Source organism: Vanacampus margaritifer, chromosome 10 (genome assembly GCF_051991255.1).
Source record: "Vanacampus margaritifer isolate UIUO_Vmar chromosome 10, RoL_Vmar_1.0, whole genome shotgun sequence".
In the NCBI taxonomy this organism is placed as follows: Eukaryota; Metazoa; Chordata; class Actinopteri; order Syngnathiformes; family Syngnathidae; genus Vanacampus; species Vanacampus margaritifer.
In genome coordinates, this window is record NC_135441.1 from 22,168,351 (window position 1) to 22,186,578 (window position 18,228).

The 18,228-nt window shown below is 38.9% G+C and overlaps 4 protein-coding genes across 9 annotated transcripts; 2 read left to right on the forward strand and 2 right to left on the reverse strand.

Annotated features, from left to right (window-relative positions):
- Window positions 1-397: 397 nt before the first annotated feature.
- On the reverse strand, window positions 398-5,003 carry nsdhl (NAD(P) dependent 3-beta-hydroxysteroid dehydrogenase NSDHL). 2 transcript variants are annotated; one of them, XM_077578550.1, is made up of 7 exons: window positions 4,834-5,003; window positions 4,577-4,738; window positions 4,290-4,436; window positions 4,086-4,214; window positions 3,707-3,849; window positions 2,300-2,402; window positions 398-1,249 (listed from the first exon to the last, which is right to left on the reverse strand). In XM_077578550.1, exons 1-7 carry the CDS (start codon window positions 4,852-4,854, stop codon window positions 917-919), a joined length of 1,038 nt encoding a protein of 345 aa, XP_077434676.1. In that variant the 5' UTR covers window positions 4,855-5,003; the 3' UTR covers window positions 398-916. The 2 variants fall into 2 exon arrangements, with proteins under 2 accessions (XP_077434676.1, XP_077434677.1); XM_077578551.1 differs by having other exon boundaries at window positions 4,577-4,733; window positions 4,834-4,996.
- A 418-nt stretch (window positions 5,004-5,421) lies between these two features.
- Window positions 5,422-7,578, forward strand: cetn2 (centrin, EF-hand protein, 2). Its single transcript, XM_077578552.1, has 5 exons — window positions 5,422-5,661; window positions 5,757-5,918; window positions 6,194-6,322; window positions 6,672-6,809; window positions 6,957-7,578. The coding sequence occupies exons 1-5, from the start codon at window positions 5,659-5,661 to the stop codon at window positions 7,044-7,046; spliced, it is 522 nt and encodes a 173-aa protein (XP_077434678.1). The 5' UTR covers window positions 5,422-5,658; the 3' UTR covers window positions 7,047-7,578.
- A 733-nt stretch (window positions 7,579-8,311) lies between these two features.
- On the reverse strand, window positions 8,312-12,823 carry gcna (germ cell nuclear acidic peptidase). Of its 3 annotated transcripts, none has more exons than XM_077578047.1 (13): window positions 12,800-12,812; window positions 12,430-12,535; window positions 12,191-12,353; window positions 12,039-12,111; window positions 11,892-11,941; window positions 11,751-11,811; window positions 11,597-11,667; window positions 11,102-11,521; window positions 10,748-10,913; window positions 10,502-10,646; window positions 10,274-10,409; window positions 8,885-9,089; window positions 8,312-8,815 (listed from the first exon to the last, which is right to left on the reverse strand). In XM_077578047.1, exons 2-13 carry the CDS (start codon window positions 12,517-12,519, stop codon window positions 8,587-8,589), a joined length of 1,809 nt encoding a protein of 602 aa, XP_077434173.1. In that variant the 5' UTR covers window positions 12,520-12,535; window positions 12,800-12,812; the 3' UTR covers window positions 8,312-8,586. The 3 variants fall into 3 exon arrangements, with proteins under 3 accessions (XP_077434173.1, XP_077434172.1, XP_077434171.1); XM_077578046.1 differs by lacking the exon at window positions 12,800-12,812 and adding an exon at window positions 12,723-12,745; XM_077578045.1 differs by having other exon boundaries at window positions 12,430-12,823.
- A 1,069-nt stretch (window positions 12,824-13,892) lies between these two features.
- On the forward strand, window positions 13,893-18,005 carry LOC144059507 (serine/threonine-protein phosphatase 2A catalytic subunit beta isoform-like). 3 transcript variants are annotated; one of them, XM_077578640.1, is made up of 8 exons: window positions 13,893-14,123; window positions 15,230-15,439; window positions 15,557-15,730; window positions 15,826-15,915; window positions 16,065-16,226; window positions 16,986-17,104; window positions 17,221-17,306; window positions 17,502-18,005. In XM_077578640.1, exons 1-7 carry the CDS (start codon window positions 13,980-13,982, stop codon window positions 17,291-17,293), a joined length of 972 nt encoding a protein of 323 aa, XP_077434766.1. In that variant the 5' UTR covers window positions 13,893-13,979; the 3' UTR covers window positions 17,294-17,306; window positions 17,502-18,005. The 3 variants fall into 3 exon arrangements, 2 of the variants coding, with proteins under 2 accessions (XP_077434766.1, XP_077434765.1); XR_013295674.1 differs by having other exon boundaries at window positions 13,894-14,123; window positions 17,221-17,395; XM_077578639.1 differs by having other exon boundaries at window positions 13,894-14,123; window positions 17,221-18,005.
- The last annotated feature ends 223 nt before the right edge of the window (window positions 18,006-18,228 follow it).

Here is an 18,228-nt window from a genome sequence, read left to right on the forward strand (position 1 = left end):
GATTTTAACTTTACTTAGTGTGAAACCTGGACATGTTTAGTTGAACACAAACGATATTCTGTTATATGAATGGCAACAGGTGGATACGCTATCTTCCGCCATCTTGTGAGAGATGCCCCTGGCATAATTAGATGAATGATACCTTAATTTGCCGGAACTAATTTTCTGACCAATCAAGTGAAACTAGATCGTTTCCATGCATAAATAGACAAAGATTTTTTCGTTTTGTTTTTTCATGAATCATTTTCAGACCAATCAAGTCAAATTGGATAATTTCCTGCCACACCTGCTGATCTCTCACAATAGTTTGCCACAAACGGGGAAATCGTTGTAACAGAGCAACAGGAGATAAAAATGCTACGCAAAATGCAGAAACTGAGATGGAAAATACAGAACATCGCGACCTTCATTTTATTGAAGTACAGTAAGTACACTTCTGCAACAGCTTCCTCTTCTCTGGGGAAGAGCGGCAATTAGATATTTTGAGCTAGGCTGAAAGGATCTTAGCATTAGTGAATAAAAGAGGAAAGAAAAAGGGGGGGGGGGGAAATCAGCATTGCTACACAAACTCACTATAACGCCGAATAGGACCCGTAATTTCAATACACACTTGTCGTCATGGTAACTGTGTATTGTGGACTGATAGCGTGGCTATTACATAGGAAACCATATACTCCGTACTAAACAGCGTTAATTTATTCCGCCCTTACAGTTTGAATAAGCATAATTACCTTTCTAATACCAGTATTTTAGACTCTCTTTGGATTGTGACGGTGCGGATGGTGCGCCTGCTGCCATCTGCTGGTACAAAGGTTACATTACAGTTGAAAGGCAAACAATCGCTCCCCACATTGCAAGGCACTTTGAAATGCTGTCCGTTTTCGATTTGTCCATTCAGTGCGCTGTAACTCTCCTATTATGCATTCTGTCTGAGATGAGGATAGCTTCGGACCGTGCGTTCGATCGCCTCCTTTAGGCCAACCAGCGGTTTATAGCCCATGTCCTGTTTGGCCCGTTCACAGCTGTAGTAGTGGTGGGTTCCGGCCAGAGCCACTCTCATTGGCGTAAAGGTAGGTTTGAATGACACCAGGGGGCGGAGCACCAGAGACAGAAGCCAAAGCAAAAGGGCCAGGCCGTACACCAGCGCGTAGGGCAGGTGGTAGCGCGGAGCGGCGTACCCCAGACCGACCAACACCTCCGACATGAAGTCCCAAAACCGAACGGGTTCATCATTGGTGATATGATATGGCTGGTGAAAACAAAAGATTCACATTTATTTCAGTGACAGATGATCAAACAAAAATGGCACCCAAAAATGATGTATATTGTAATAATAATGATGTGGTCTCAATTTCGCCACAAATTGACTTAAGCGTAATTGTAAAAAGCAGGATTACAGAGGATTTAATATTCAATTCATTTTTAGAAGAAAAAAAAAACACTTCTGCCTTTTTTATTAATTTAACCTCAAATGTACAGAACATATTGGCTCGGCACATTGTTAAACACTGGATAGAAATGGTAACAGACAAACTTGGAAATCTCCCAAAACAACACAAAATACAAAAAAAAAACTTTAAATGAATAAAGAGAAAAAAAAGAGGCGACTAGGGGATATCAGCAAGGTTAAATTACACAATTTCACTGCATTTTTTTCTTCTTCATACATTTAAATGAAGAAAACATAGAAATTTGGTTTAGATTTCAAGAATCTATTTTTATGTACAATTTTTTTTTTTTTTTGCAAAAAATTTGAGTATGTTAATGACTCTTTTACAGAAAGACCATATTTAAAAAAATCTTTTATCAAAAAAAAAAAAAAGTTTGGGCAATTTAGGGAATAACCAGTCGTGCAAATTTTCCCATAAGGCATTAACAACTATGCAATCATAAAGTAAATATCTTCATTGTTGTTGTGGTCCAAATTGAAGCGCTTTCTTAAAAACTCAGAAGAGGGTACACTCTACTAAGAATTTTATAGTGAGTTCCTTTTGCTTTTGGGGGAATGGGAAATTTAAAGTCCTTATTTAGCCAAAACTAGACTGAACTTTAAATACTTCCTGTTTTCACTTTCCTTTTAAATGTACAGTGTCAAACAGTAGTGCACCCCCATCTAGTGGCTGAAAGTGGAATTAAAATTGTAAAAATATGTTGCTGGCATAAACAGAACAACAATTTGATTTGGAGGGAATTATTTTTGGACCAATTGAGTGAAAATGGATAACGTACCGGGTTTATCTCACAACATACTGTAGTTGGGACTCACTAATATGCATGTTTTAGATTTATTCCCACTGACCTTTCCGCATATGGCTGAGTCGGGTCTCAGGTGCTCAGCAGCCAGGATGTGTCCGTGCACGACGTTCTCCACAAAGGTGAAATCCACCAGGTTGGTGCCATCCCTGAAAAATACACAAAATGAAACACCAAACCTGGTACAAATCTTTTAGTATACTTTTATTTGTAGAAAGCCAAAAGGTTGTGATATATTAACCTATAGTTGGAGAGGAAGCGCGGGGGGGGGGGGGGGGGTTAACGGCAGCTAAATCTGTACCTAATCAATATATACAGTACTACGAAATTACTATTCCTAGTACATGGTCAGCATGATAATACCTTACTTTTTTTGTACCAAGTACAGAAATGCACCCAAAAAAGCTTACCCTGTTGCTGCAGTGTTATACTCCACAGTGTGCACTTTGCTGCAGCGGGTCCTTTCACTTGAATGAAATGTGCGTCTTCACAGCGGCCAAAAGCCAAAAACCCGGGAAATAAAGACAGGACGCGCACCCCCGCCCCCCCTTCTTCACCATTTTTGTTGATGCGTTCAATGCGACGTAGATTTCACAGTTTCACACGGTATTACTCTTAACTAATTTGCTCCCAAAAACGTATAAATATGTTCTATTTTAAATGTTTAGATTGTCCCAAAGACGTATTTATACGTTTTTTAAAATGTTTTTATTTTTATGCTAGACAGAAAGCTTTGATGCAGCCTCAACTGCAAAGAACGATTGAAGAAATGGTAGTTATTACACAAACGGCCAGCAGAGCATAGGAAATGAGCCAGGACCATGTTGAAAAAACCCTCTATTACTCAGAATAGATTTGTAAATAATGATGAAACTTAGCTATATTCTAATACTAATTCTGCAAAAACGGAAACAGATAGAAATATACTTTTTTTGATGAAAGAAGAGACTTTAATATTCCTTTTGGTAGGTTTCATGTTTTTATAGCAATAGAACACAATATTCTGTGGATGAGTTAAATGAAAAATCAGCGCGGTAGGATTTTGTATATGCGGAAAAGTCTAATTTCAGCAAGATAAGAAATAGTAAGAGTGATGCGTGTTATAATTCTTGAACTTTGGCATAACATCACAGACATGTTTACTAAGACACCTGGTAACTGTACTAAAATTTAAAAAAAAAATTAAAAGTCTCCTCTAATTAATATATTGTATTAAGCAACAAGCAGAAGCTCAGCTTGACTTTTGAGAATATTCGATAAATCATGTTTGGTCAGCAGCCTTCAAACAGGCGGGTGCAGTTTTACAAGCATTGCAGATGTCTATGCCGATAATCCAGTTGTAAATAGTTCGAAATAAATACTCCACCGCAACATTTAACACACAAATGACAATAATTCAGACTAATATATGGACGTTGCTACGGACGAGAAAAATCCCTCCACTCGGACTCACCCAATGATGAACTTCATCTTGCCCCTGCGAGCTGTATCTACCAGGATGGGGACCAGCTGCGGGTCCCGAGGTCCGAAGATGCCGTGGGGACGGATGGCAACGGTGAGGAAACCCTTCTTCTCGTCGCAAGCCTCCAGGACCAACTAGGACACAAACACACAAATACAAAATGAAAGGAAAGTGCTCAAGGATGACACTATTTTTAACTAGTGTTGTCAAGTGTTTTTTTTTTGTTTTTTTGTTTTTAATATTGATGTTGGATGAAATGGGGCAGCAGTACAAGTGATTAATAACGCAGCCAAGTTTGGTTTGCTGCAAAGCGCGTCATGAAAATGAGGATGAAAAAAGATGTTGAAGCTAAATTAAACATGTCAGCTACCTTCTCTTGCTTGATTTTGGTCTCTGTGTAGTAGTCAAGGGGCTTCTTGGCATAGGGCAAATCTTCACTCCCATTCTTTATGTCAGAGCCCTCAAACACCACACTGGCACTGCTCGTCAGCACCAATTTCTGACAACAAAGGGAAATAAGACACATTTGTACGTTATCTCCGATACTGGTGACCTCTCATCCTGCTCGTCTCACCTGTACTCCGACTTCAGCGCAGGCCTGAATGACGGTACGGGTACCATGGATGTTGACCCTCTCAAACAGCTCCCTGTCGTCACTAGCGGGTGATGGAGAGGCGCAGTGGAACACCAAAGACACACCCTTCAGTGCTGGCAGCAGGGCCTGGAGGAAAACACCATAACGGATATCACAAAATATACTGTAATATTAAATACACACAGAAAGATAGTCGTGTTAACACTTGTTTGACTGGGATTCAACTGCTTATTTGGGAGGGGGTAGTTTGCACTGGGAGCCATCACCTGTAAATCGCAGAGGTCTCCCTGGTGGAAGGTTATGCCGGGCATCTCGAAGTTCTGGCGAATGTCAAACACAGACACGGTATAGCCACGCTCCACCAACTTCTCCACCAAGTGCCTGCCCAGGAAACCCGAGCCTCCGATGACCGCACAGCGCTTACTACTCTGAAAGAAACACGTGGTCTGGTCGTCGTTTGCGTTTCAAAAGCAGCGGCACAAAAACTTTGATGAGGAAAAACTAACAATGCTATGGAACTCACCGGTCGAACACGCGTGGCCATTGTCAGCTCAAAAAAAGGGTAACGGTTTTGTCGTTTAGTTTTAAAACGCAACTGACAGCCACGAATGAGTGCGTGACGCTTTGTTAAAGTTAATTTTAAACAGGTAACATGTGTGCGGTTACCTGACTAACTGAATGGACCGAGCGAGATCTATTGGGCAGCAACTGGATGACGTGATATATTAGCCAATCAGGTATCTCAAACGTAAAAGAACGCCACAATTTCGTCCAATCAGATACGTCTTCCGTCCCTTCAGCTGAACCTGCCGATGCGAGGCGAGTAAAATGTTTAATTTGAATAAAATAATGAAGTTTTTGTTATTAGACACAACTGCAACGTTCATGAGAACATCAACGCGGGGGGATTTGTTTTGATACTTTTCTCGTATTTTAGTAACACATTTTTGTTCCTGCATTCTTCTATCCGTCTAATCGAGTCGCTTCTTTCCATCCCGTGACTATCAACAACCAATCAGCTTTTCCCCGACGGGAGTGTTCGATTTCAATACCAAATGGGCCCGATACGAGTCCCTTACGCCATTTGAGATAGGTACGCTTTATCCGGGCAGATCAAGAAACCAAAGCAAACATCCCCGCGACAACCAGCTGCTACACAAATGAGTCTGGAATGCTAACATCGCGTTGTTTATTTACTTCTCCGACACTGTCCATAGATCGTTTACCCCCCGCCCCCCCGGTGTATGGATATTTGCAATTATATCCCTTTATCAGCAAAAGGATTCTCCTAAGCCTGTGAATCAACATTAATTGGATAATAGCGGATTTGCTTAGCCTGAAATAATTGATGGTGAGTAAAAAAATAAAAAAATAAAATTGATTCACGGTTATGGTGCACCGCATCATTTGACTGTATACACGCTGTCTTGTTTGCGTGTCCACCAGGCGTGCGCCAAGAGGCCATCCTTGCAGGGGCCGGTGCCTCCCCCTCGCAAGAAGACGAGCCCCAAAGCTGAGCTGACAGAGGAACAAAAGCAGGAGATCAGGGAGGCCTTTGAGCTCTTTGACACGGATGGTGCTGGATACATTGATGTCAAGGAACTCAAGGTAAAGAGGGTTCGAACAGCTGTCAGGGCAGGCGGGGAGAAGAAACGTGCTTGAAAATAATAATAAAAAAAATCATCATTGAATTTTACTCGATTTAAACAACAAAGGGAAACCACTGTTCATTATAGCTTACTTTAAATGTATTTCTTCAAATAGTGACCAAAAAAAGAAAAATGCACTCATGCAGTTTAATAAAGACACCCAGACACTATTTGTGTAACAAATCTGGTGGGATTTATTTATGAAACATGTTTTTGTTCTGTTCTCTGTGCAAGGTTGCCATGAGGGCTCTTGGTTTCGAACCCAAGAAAGAGGAGATCAAAAAGATGATTGGTGAAGTGGACAAGGACAGCACAGGGAAAATCTCCTTTAGTGATTTCCTCAGTGTCATGACACAGAAGATGGTAACTATATAAACCTGTTTAGAATTTACATTGAACAAAAATAGATACAACAAATTTTTGCAAAATTGCAAGTTAAATCTAATACAGGAGATTTCAATAGTGTAAACTTGTAGCTGAAATATATTTCAGGAGTTATGGTTAATATGGATGCTCAAAGAATAGAACGTGTATGGTTTAGCTGCCTAATTTGATTCGACATTAGTATAAAGAGATACATCTCATTATCAAATGTGTTTGTACAGAGGTCAGCACTGCATTCTAAGACCTGTTAACTCCACCGACATTTAATGCGAGCGTTCCACATCGACATGACAGGCTTTTAGTAAAACTGCTCTTCGTTTTCTTCCAGGCTGAGAAGGATTCCAAAGAGGAGATCCTGAAAGCTTTCCGCCTCTTTGACGACGACGAGACCGGCAGGATCTCCTTCAAGAATCTCAAGAGAGTCGCGAAGGAGCTGGGAGAAAACCTCACCGATGAAGAGCTACAGGTAAGAAAATGGTTGCAGAAGGGGGCGGGAAATTTGCGAGTCAATTTCAGTCAATTTTTGTTATTGGCAAAATGAGTCCCAAATTGTCGATTATTGGGTTGATGCTTGCTCGACTGACACATCTTCCCCATTCTCTCCCCTATGAAGGAAATGATTGAGGAGGCGGACAGAGATGGAGATGGCGAAGTCAACCAGCAAGAATTCCTAAGGATTATGAAGAAAACCTGCCTGTACTGATGGGTAGTGTTTGGTTTGACATGGAAAGCTGCCTTTAGATTTTGTCCTCTCTTAATTGTCCCTTGGTATTGTATCAAAAGATTGGAGGCAAATTGTGTTAGATCTTATCAAGGAGGTCCATTAACGTCAAAGATGCTGCATACTTTTGTGAAAATTATATAGTCATTGTTGAAAAGAAGAAGAAAAAAAAAAAAGTGCCTGCTTTAATACAATAGCCGACTCTCCATTTACATTGTCAGTCAGTATGAAGTTGATTATCTCGCCTTGATCAGGCAGCCATAGGGGAGCGATGGAGTAGAATAATATTGTGTTATATTGAGAGGTTTCACTTGATTTTTGACATAAAACATGTTCAAATTCCATGCAAATGTTGAACTTGACCGCTGGTAGTTGCACATTGTGGATGCCCTGCTGCTTCGAGTTTTGCTGTGCTGTATTTTTCAATGTTTATATATTGTATAATGCATTAAAAAAATATATCAAAGTATACTGCTATTTATGGTACGGATAAAATAAATATCTTTGAGCATTACTGTTTTATTATTATTATTATGAATAGGTGGTGAAAGAGTGGTTGGCACATCAGCCTCACAGTTCTGAGGTTCGAATCTTGGCTCCGGCCTTCTCAGGATTTTTGTATGCTTGCCCGATGAATGTGTGGGTTTTCGTTCAGTATTCATGTTGGGTTAAATGAGAAAACCCGCAACACTGAAAACTAGGGGTGTCAGAATTTTTTTTTTTTTTTTTTAAAAATCGATTCGGCAATATATCGCGATATTACAGCGCGGAATTCTCAAATCGATTTTTAAACTTAAATTTTTTTAATGGGAATATTCAACAAAATGTCTTACTTAGGGTTAGGATTCACACATTAAGCATGGAAGAATGTTTTATTAATGGAACATTAAGCCTTAATATTTTTTTTATTTCAGTGCTGTTCAAACATGAAACAGACTGTAACCTGTTTTGTTAAATGCAGTGGCTCAGTTATAAGCCTGAATTTTCAGATAAATAAATACATTTTTATACAAACCTTACAGTGTACAAGTTTACTGATTAGCATTTTCTAAATTTGAGTTAAAAAAAAAAAAAATAATTAAAAATCGCAATAATCAATTTTTAGATCCGTATCGAGATTAATCGATATCGAATCGCCAGGTACTAGGCAATTCACACCCCTACTGAAAACAAGCGCTTTATAGCGTGGATGGGTGTCATGAATATGACCTCTAACCTTTACAGTTCCAATGAAATCAACTTTGACATTTGATTTTGAAATATAAACAATTCAAATTTTATTTGAGGGTAAAATGTGACAATTTTATAATTGAATCTATAAGTAAATTATCCACATAAAAACAACTAGTTACTCAGCTATCATCAACGTATAAAACATCCACAACGAGATTCAAACGTGAACATTTACACTGTAAAATTACCGACAGCTGCTCCCTTATGAGGTTATTGCAGACATTTAACGGCTTTTATTGTCGCCCCGTTGCTGCGTTCCACTTACCTCGGAGGTCTCAACTATGAATTGTCAATCACTCAATTTATTCTTAGAGGCAAAGTCTGCGCTGAGTTTCCGCATGACTTCTCGATGGCTTTGCTCCGCCAGCTCTTGGCGTGCATTCCCGTAATTCTCCTTGACAAATTTGGCGAAAGGCGTCGGCGGACGAGGCTTGGATGTTGTGAGCAGGACGAGTTTGCCTGTGCAGAGTGCGCACACGAACTTCTGCGTGTCCAGGGACTTGGAATGACGCCCAATCCTGAGGAGGACAACACGCTTATCGACAGTGAAGCGGGCGGCGCATAAAAAGTCGAAGCACGTGACTTACGTATTCTGACACTTGGTGCACTTGTACTGGAATTTAAACTTGATGTCGTAGCTATGGCAGCGGGTCACCATCGGCAGCTCAGGGTGCACCAAGGTGGCCTTGCGGGCGTACATCTTCCACAAGCGTCCGTGGCCGTCCCGCACGCCGTTTATCAGCCAGGTCGCAGCGTGGCACATCTCGTGGATCAAAGTGTCTCGGAGGCGATCTAGACGGTTTGGGTCAAAATATTGAATACATACCAACAATTGCAAGTAGTGATTTTGCTTCAAAAATGTTTCCAGTTAGCATTAAAAGCCTTTGGAGTTTGAAGAAAGAAAATAAAGACTACGTTAACTGGAAAAATAAACAAACTCTGAATATCGACCAATGGTCTAACCTCCTCATAAATCACGTTTTAATGGAAAAAATATCTGCCTCAAATAAAAACCAAATATCAAAATTTATAGAAACATGGTCTACGTATATAGAATTTTTTAACCTAATTCTGGTTACTTAATTTTGTCTGTTAGCGAGAGCCACCACATCGTGATGTTTCTGCATTTGGCAATTTATTATTATTATATTATATTATTAGTATGGGATTTTTTTTTTAATAGGTTTTAGGTGAACTAATGAATATACACACGCTCACACAAAAAAAAAATATATATATATATAAAAAAATATTTTTTAATAAAAAAGGAGAGCAATGATGACATGTCAAATCGAATGAACAATACTGAGCTCTCCATAAAAAAAAAAAAGAAAATAAAGACTACGTCTTTCATTAACTGCCATTGACAGCTATAGACGTCAAAAATGTATTTATTTTATTTGCCACTTTTGTTAATAAGAGAATGAAAACTTGAGAAAAAAAATATTGCACATTTACAACAGATATAAAATTTGTGATTAATCGTGAGTTAATTATTGAAGTCAATGAAAAATTCAAAGTTAATGAAAAATTATGTTCACCTGACGAGTTTAAAAAAAAAAGAAGAAAAAGATTCTAAAACATTGGGGCGTCGGGCCATTAAAATTTTAATTGTAATTAATGGCATGACTTCACTAGTTAACTCACAATTAATCACACATTTTGTATCTGTTCTAAATGTACAATAAAAAAACAGTAGGTTTTTACATTCTTGTTAACAAAAGTGGGGAAAAAATGTTTAACTAATAGAAAAATTTAAAATGAATTTTTGACGTTTATAGCCGTCAATGGCAGTGAATGAGTCAATTACAACTACATGCGTTGTAATGGCAAGTTTTTACATTTTACAATTTTTTTTGTATTTAAAAAAAAAAAAAAGTTTGCGAGAGTGTGAATGACCTTAAGTGCTCTGATCTACACATTACATACCGCAAGTTTGGTGACTCGACTGTAGAACCACCTTTATGAAAAATTACCTGCAGCGTCGCAGACTTTCTCGGACAGTTCGATGCGAGCGTAACGGTTCCCTCCATTTCGCTCCTGTCCAGTGATACAGTAGCCTGCGGTTTTGCGCATCTTTTTGTTCCACGTCACGGGCATATTGATGGGTAGCTAGAAACGTCAGCCAAGTAAAGAAATGATTCAACACGTTAGCCATCATACACGCGCATGTTCATGATAAAAGGGTCGAACCAACTCCGTACCTTCCTATCAAAAACACTGCTGTTGTACATCTGATACAGTTTGCTTGTGAGCTCTTCCTTTTTTTGCTTAAAACTGCGGCAATAGCTGGAGCTAAGGTTTGATAGAGACTCCAAGAAACAACCTGGGGTTTTGCACAAAGCTAGTCTGGAGGGAGACAAACGTGTAAAGAAAGCGACTGCGGTAGGCGGATGTTAAAGTATTTTAGTGGAGGAAAAAAAATATAAATAAAAAAATTGAAAATGCACCTGCTGGTGAAACCGTGTCTGGGCTCTGTCTGGCTCACTGTTGGCTTCAGGGTGGTGTTTTTCCCAGGAGTCCTTGCATCCTGACTTGCCCCGCCTGATGAGTTGAATCTGGGTTTAGTCAGCCCCTTTACGGGTGGAAGTGACACAGGAGGGCCCATATTGAATTCTGCATTCAATAACAAACAATAGACAGACTTTAAACCCAAAATGTCTCGTCTATCAGGATTTATCATCATATGATTAGTCAGTAGTTGTTTGCAATAATTTTCTCCATAGAAACACCGCTGAAAGTAAGGAAACTAAAAAAAAATAATAATATATATATATATATATATATTTTTTTTTTAATTGCACCTGTATTGCTCTTAGAAGTAGAGTCTGTGAATATGTTCTTCTTTCTAAGCCTGTCCAGTAAGGACAGGAACTCGTCTTCTGAACCAGATGAGTCGTGGAGCTTGGTAGGAGCTGAAAGCGTACGCTTGGGAGAAAGCAGAGATGTTGCCGTACTGTGGGATGGCCGAGGAACGGTGAAGGGGGAGACTGGAGGCAAGACCGGCGATGGCGGACTGTCCTTTTGGTCACAAAGCACTGGGTTGGTCTCATGTTTTGAGAAAGAATTTGGGTTTCTGGAGCGAGTCCTCCAAGTGCTCTTGATGACAATATTATCCTCCTCCTCCTCACTATCACTGATGAACACGGGGGAGGCACACTGAGAAAGCGGCAGTGGTGTCCTGAATGTATTTTGAGTGGCTGGAGTATTCCTCTTCTTACGCCCTGGAAGAAAATGAAGAAGAAAACCATTATAAATCGTGTTGTTTTACAATTGGTGCTGACTAGATCTGTTAATACCTTTGGAGGATGATTTTGTCTGAACGAAGTCATCATCTGACAAGTCATCATCCACAATAAAATTTGTAAGGCTTTGGGATAGAAAAAGATTAAAAATTCAGAACACAACAACAACAACAGCAATACAAGTTTGAATGACAACTTAAACAGTCACCTGTCATCACTTTCGGATACTTTCCTGGGCTTAGTAGCAGGAGTTTTCGCACGTTGCAGGACTTAATACACACAGAAAGATTAGCAAAAGGTTTGAACAGCTGCACAAATGAACACACACAAAAAAAAGAAGCCAACTCACAGTTTTCAAAATCGCTACTATCATCATCATCCGAGCTCACTGCAAGAACACTTCAATTATAAACAAAAAACATGTCCGAAGTTATTTTCACGGTGAAGTCTATAATACAACTGATTAGCACAATCAAATGAAAACACAGCATCTTACCTGTCTATCTTCACAGCATTGCATGGTTTCTTTGAGGTAGGTTTCGTTCTTGGAGTGCTCCAATTCACAAGAACTAAGGAATGAAAAGAATATTCGTGGAACTGCTGCAACAAAATACCTCAGACTCAGTTCTAAGGTTCCATCTCACTCACTTTGGTCAAATTCGTCATCACTGGAGTCCCTCGCGTTGGCCCTGTAGTGCTGGTTCTCTTTGTCTTCATCTTCTGAAAGATAATTGACAGGCGACGTTGATCGGTCAGCAAAATAGTCCCCGCTTGTGGCACCATGGCGTTGCTTCCCAATCACGTCAATCAGCTACAAAAGGAAGGACACATTTAGATGTATTAGTAAATACCAATGACGCAATAAAACTTGAACACAAAATGTAAACCTTCTTTTCTGCTACGTCTAGTCCACCGTCCCCGGTCCAGCCCATCTTTTTGGCAACTCGTTCAAATAACTTGCGAGTATCATCGTTCATAGTTTCCTCTATAAAACTGCACAAAACAGTCAGAGTTATTTAATATCTTAGTTCCATTTCATTTTCCTAAGCTACAAGGCATGATAGCTAGAAACAAAAACGGGCTATCGAGGTGGCTTTTCTAGTTAGCATTACATATGTGCGTTCTAGCAAAGTAGCATTACTGAACTCAGCATTGTTTTTAAAGTAGTTTTGAGCATTACCGAACTTGAACTTAAAAAAAACGACTTGTTTGGTAACAATAAAAAGTTCTTCGGGAGCTTTAAAAAGCGACGATTACAAGCAATCGGCGACTGAGGATTCGAATTTCGTGCACACTAAATGGACCAATGAGAGCACGCTTTATTATGCAGTGAAGAGCCAATCAGGATAGACGTCAACAAGTACACTGGGATACGTCTCAATACGACCTACGAGGAATGAATTTGGTAATATGGCAAGTCCAAATTGGACATATACATTGGGCTGTGGAATGTATTTATACAGCCCTTAATCACAAAAGTCGGCCATTTATATTAAGTTACGTCCGACCAATGCATTAACCGCCGCACGAAAAGTGTCCATTCGGTTCAGTACTAACTGGCTGTGTCTCAGTCCAGTGTCTCCTTTCTGCCTTCGAAACTAAAGCACACGATTCCTCCTCCGCTTCTCAACAACAGAAGCATCTCGACCATCTTTGAGCCCATGAGCCAAAAAATTTAAAAAATAAAATAAAATACAAGGGACATATTGAAATAATAATGATAATAATAATAATAATTTTAAAAAAAGCACATATGTAAAAAATTTGGATAATGGCTTTAAATCAATTTGGATAAAAAAAAATACTGAACGTGATGTGATTAATTGCTTCTTTTTCCAACAGATTATTAATCACTACATAGAGTATGTAGTGATTGACAAAATCAGTCTCCAAAAAACTGTTTCATTCAGGGCAACCCCCGTTTACAAAACTTTTTAAATAGGACAAATACAAAATAAATAAATAACCATTTAAATAATTTAGCAAGTGCTAAGTAAAGGGCTCGTTTCTCAATGTTCTGTTTTCGGCCTGTGCCTAAAATTGGAGTATGAAAATAAAAACGGGAATATTCAATTTAGAATTTTCGTTTTTTCTTTTCTGTGCGTGTGCTGATAATATTTTTTAAGTCACTTTTTCGTTTTTAATTGATAATTTGAAATTGAAATATCTATTAATGCAGGATTATTTGAACACTGATTATTGTGGCAAGCTCAATCATCTATTATCGACATGAACTCATGACAGTTCCACATTTTCCAGTAGAGGGCAGTCGAGCAGCTAACACATTACCTGAAATAAAGAGCACGTCATTTCTATGATGTAAAAATACACACAAAAGCGATCATGTCCCTTTAAGTGATGACGCAGGCTAATCATTACTCAAATAAACTCTCATTCAGGCTGTCAGGACGTAGCTTGGCCTGCTAATGTGGTCCTGATGATTTTCCTTTGGGATTTGAAAGGAGGCAGCTACTCGGACATGGATGATAAGTCAGTGAGCAAAGAGTTGGATATATGGATTGAACAGCTCATTGAGTGCAGGCAACTCAAGGAAAATCAAGTCCAAGAACTTTGTGAAAGGGTAGGACTGGCTGTGGGAAAACAGCAAACGAATATTTACATTCTTTTAAACCATTTTCCATTTTGCACCCAGTATCATATTGACTGTAAATAGTGTAAATATTAGAGTTAGTTCAAATATTAGTTCAACGTGTTTTGTAATTTATCTTAACCCAAATGAATAGAAGCCTCAATGGGCAGAACTTAAATTGAGGCCAGGTGCTTCTAACTAGGTTTACATATTAATGATTTTTATTTATTTTTTTGCTCTGAATTGATCAGATTTACTTTTTGCTTCTAACTAGGTTTACATATTAATGATTTTTATTTATTTATTTGCTCTGAATTGATCAGATTTACTTTTTCGCCCCCCCCCCCCCACATCCCCCCCCCCCCCCGTTGTATCTCTGCTTAAAGAAACGCCCCACGTGTGCATAGCAACACATCAAGGCTACTACCTTGCTAAGCCTGATTTGTTCATGATGGAGTATTGCCAAAAACGAAACGTTACCGGTTTGATAGTCCCCCCCCCTTTTTTTTTTTGAATGAACAATCAAAACTTGCTGATGATGCGATGAAAACAGGCATGTCGCACCAGTGGTTGAAGCTGTATGCTGCCACATATATGCAGCCCTCAAACATGACCTTTACATCCCATGACATCAAGTCGAGAGTTTAACCATTTTTTTTCTTTTAACTTTTTTTTGTTGCTAACATGTGTGACATCCACCACACATATCCACAGACCTTTGAATCTTTCTCCCTGCACTTCGATCAAATTCACCAAAATTGCGCTACGCCACCTGCGCCACATCTTAGACCTGATTTTTGCTGGTCTAAAGATTCGCCCACTTTCTGTCACCAATTGTCAGGTGCGTCCGGGGTGTGTAAAAAAAAAAAAAAACGCTCGTACTCCATTCATGCACGAGCTGCCTAATTCTCAAAACACTGTAAACAAGGCTTGCATTGGTTTAGAGGCTTGTCCAAAGCCCAAATGTATGCTGTTAGCATGATGCTAACACCATCGACTGCCATTGACAGCTACAGAAGTCAAGCATCCATTTGAACGGGAAAGGCTTACAGTGAATGCTTTTTAATGTTCTTTCTTTGCCCCTCCCCTATGTCAAGGCCAAAGAGATCCTGCAAAAGGAGTCCAACGTTCAGGAGGTGAGATGTCCAGTGACGGTCTGTGGAGATGTTCATGGTCAGTTTTATGATCTCATGGAGCTTTTTAAGATTGGCGGAAATCCCCCTGACACCAACTATCTCTTCATGGGGGACTATGTGGATAGAGGATATTATTCTGTGGAGACCGTGACACTGCTTGTTTGTCTGAAGGTATATATATATATATATAAATATAAAAAAATCCACCAAAGAATTATATCTCTAATAGGAGGGGAGAACCCCTGCCTGTCTGTCAGACTGGTTGAGTTGTTGACATTTGGCTCACAGGTCAGGTTTCGTGAAAGGATCACCATTCTGAGAGGGAACCATGAGACGAGACAGCTCACACACGTGTACGGCTTCTACGATGAGTGTCTGATGAAATACGGAAATGTCAATGTTTGGAAGTACTTCACTGATCTATTCGATTATTTACCTCTGACTGCATTGGTGGATAACCAGGTGAGAATCTTGACAAGATCTAGGTGAATCACACCAATGTGTTGGGAGTAAAATGAACAGTTCAACAAAAAAAAACAAAAAAAATGTCTTTCAAGATTTTGTGCCTACATGGCGGATTGTCTCCTTCAATAGTCACACTGGAAAACATCAGAGCATTGGATCGCATGCAGGAGGTTCCTCATGAGGTACAAATGACATTACAGGACCCTTCATAATGTCAAAGTAAACGCTCCGTGTTCAACTTTCGATATTGAACGGGGCATCCGTTAGACGTGAATGTTTGCCAATGGAATCTGAGCTAGCATAAACAACACTTGTTTTCCTCCACATTTAGGGTCCGATGTGTGACTTGTTGTGGTCCGACCCAGATGAGCATCACGGATGGGACATTTCTCTCCGTGGTGCAGGTTACACCTTTGGCCAGGACATCTCAGAGACTTTTAACCATGCAAATGGCCTCACTTTGGTTTCACGAGCACACCAGCTGGAGATGGAGGTAAATTAGGTGAAATCTGATGGGATCCATTCACAAGGGCTGTATCAAAAAGTCTGACTTTGCAGAGATAACTAGAATGGCATTACCATCATTTTTCGCCAGGCATTTCATAAACATTTTACTTTTTGAATGATTCTGTTTAAAGCTAAGGCTGATTTTCACTTCTTAACTCATTCACTGCCATTGACGGCTAAAGACGTCAAAAATTCATTTGAACTATTTCTATTAGTTTAACATTTTTTTCCACTTTTGTTAACAAGAGTGTGAAAACTTCAAAAAAAAAAAGAACATTTAGAACAGATATAAAATTTGTGATTAATTGTGAGTTAACTCGTGAAGTCATGTGATTAATTCCATTTAAAATTGTAATCGCCTGACGCCCCTAATTTTTAATAATTAAATTATTATTTTTTATTTAATTGTAATTAATCACATGACTTCAATAATTAACTCACAATTAATAATTTTATATCTGTTTTAAATGTAATTTTTTTAAAGGTTTTCATACCCTTATTAACAAAAGTGGAAAAAGTGTTAAACTAATAGTTCAAATAATTTTTTGACGTCTATAGCCGTCAATGGCAGTGAATGAGTTAATTTTTGATACATTTATTATTTTGTCACATTCAAGTTATATCCCTGACCACTGTAGGGCTTTTCTTCCATTATCAGAGGTGTACCAACAATTTTGTCCATGTGTCCATATATTGTTTTGTCCAATACAGTGCAATAACATAACACTCAAACTTCCCGATTCAGGGCTTTAACTGGTACCATGACAGAAATGTTGTAACGATCTTCAGTGCACCAAACTACTGTTATCGTTGTGGAAACAAGGCAGCGATCATGGAACTTGAGGACACACTGAAATGCTCCTTGTAAGTCATTTCCCAGCATTCATTTAGTTTGATGGAATATTTAATAGTGACTGAAGCTCTTCCAGATTCCGTAATTGGGATTTGCACTGACAAAAGATATCTCTTTTGTTTGCCAGCCAACAGTTCGACCCGGCCCCCCGCAAAGACGAGAACCAATCGTCGTGGCGTTTTCCAGACTACTTCCTCTAAAGATCTGCAGATGGTGACCACTAAACCTCAAACGTGATCCACCGTATTTATAAAGAACCATCACCCTCTGCACGTCAAAAAGAGTTGATATGCAAAACAAATGTTAAGTCCGACATTTGCTTGACAGCACTTGGGGCAGTGATGTATGATTATCAGAGAGCTGAAATGATCCTGTTCATTGCGATGTGTTTTACTTTCTGTCACACAGCAACGGCAGCAGACTTTGCACACGCTACAGTAGTGCAAGTGGTACGGTGAAGATGACTTCATATTTTGCAGGCACTGAAGGAGCACAGATGCCTAGAAATACTTCACCAAGCAGGGATGCCAAAGAATTACAACAACAAAAAAAGACTGAAGTCCGTTTGATACATTGTTGCATATCATAAAATGGCAGATACCATGCAGACAGTACTATAGGGTGAATATGAATAATCAAGTAATCTTGTACATATGATAAGCGTTAACATTTCCTGGAATGCCATGACGTGTTCTTCCTATGCAAGGGCAGATGAGTCCCACATACTGTATAGCGAAAACTCAGATGTCATCCCAAAAAAAAGCTAAGCTTGAACTTTTGCCAATTTCTGCGTGTGTAAAAAGAAAGGAAAAAAAAAATCAAAAGTTAACCAAAACTCTTCAAACCATTTGTAAGTGTGATTTTATTGCTTTTGTAAATTTATTTTTCATGTAATAAAATTTTAAAAAACGATTTGAATTCATGAATTATTTAAAAAGATGAATGACTATAGTAAGGGATACAATACAAGACAATACATAAGACTACAAGGCTTTGTTGGTATAACTTGTTCATGTCAAACTAACCTTTTTTTTTCCCAAGTCACGTCTTTAAAAATATATATATATATATATTTATTGAACATAGAAAAATAATACAAATACCAGTCAATCCAATTTACATGAATCAAATTTTA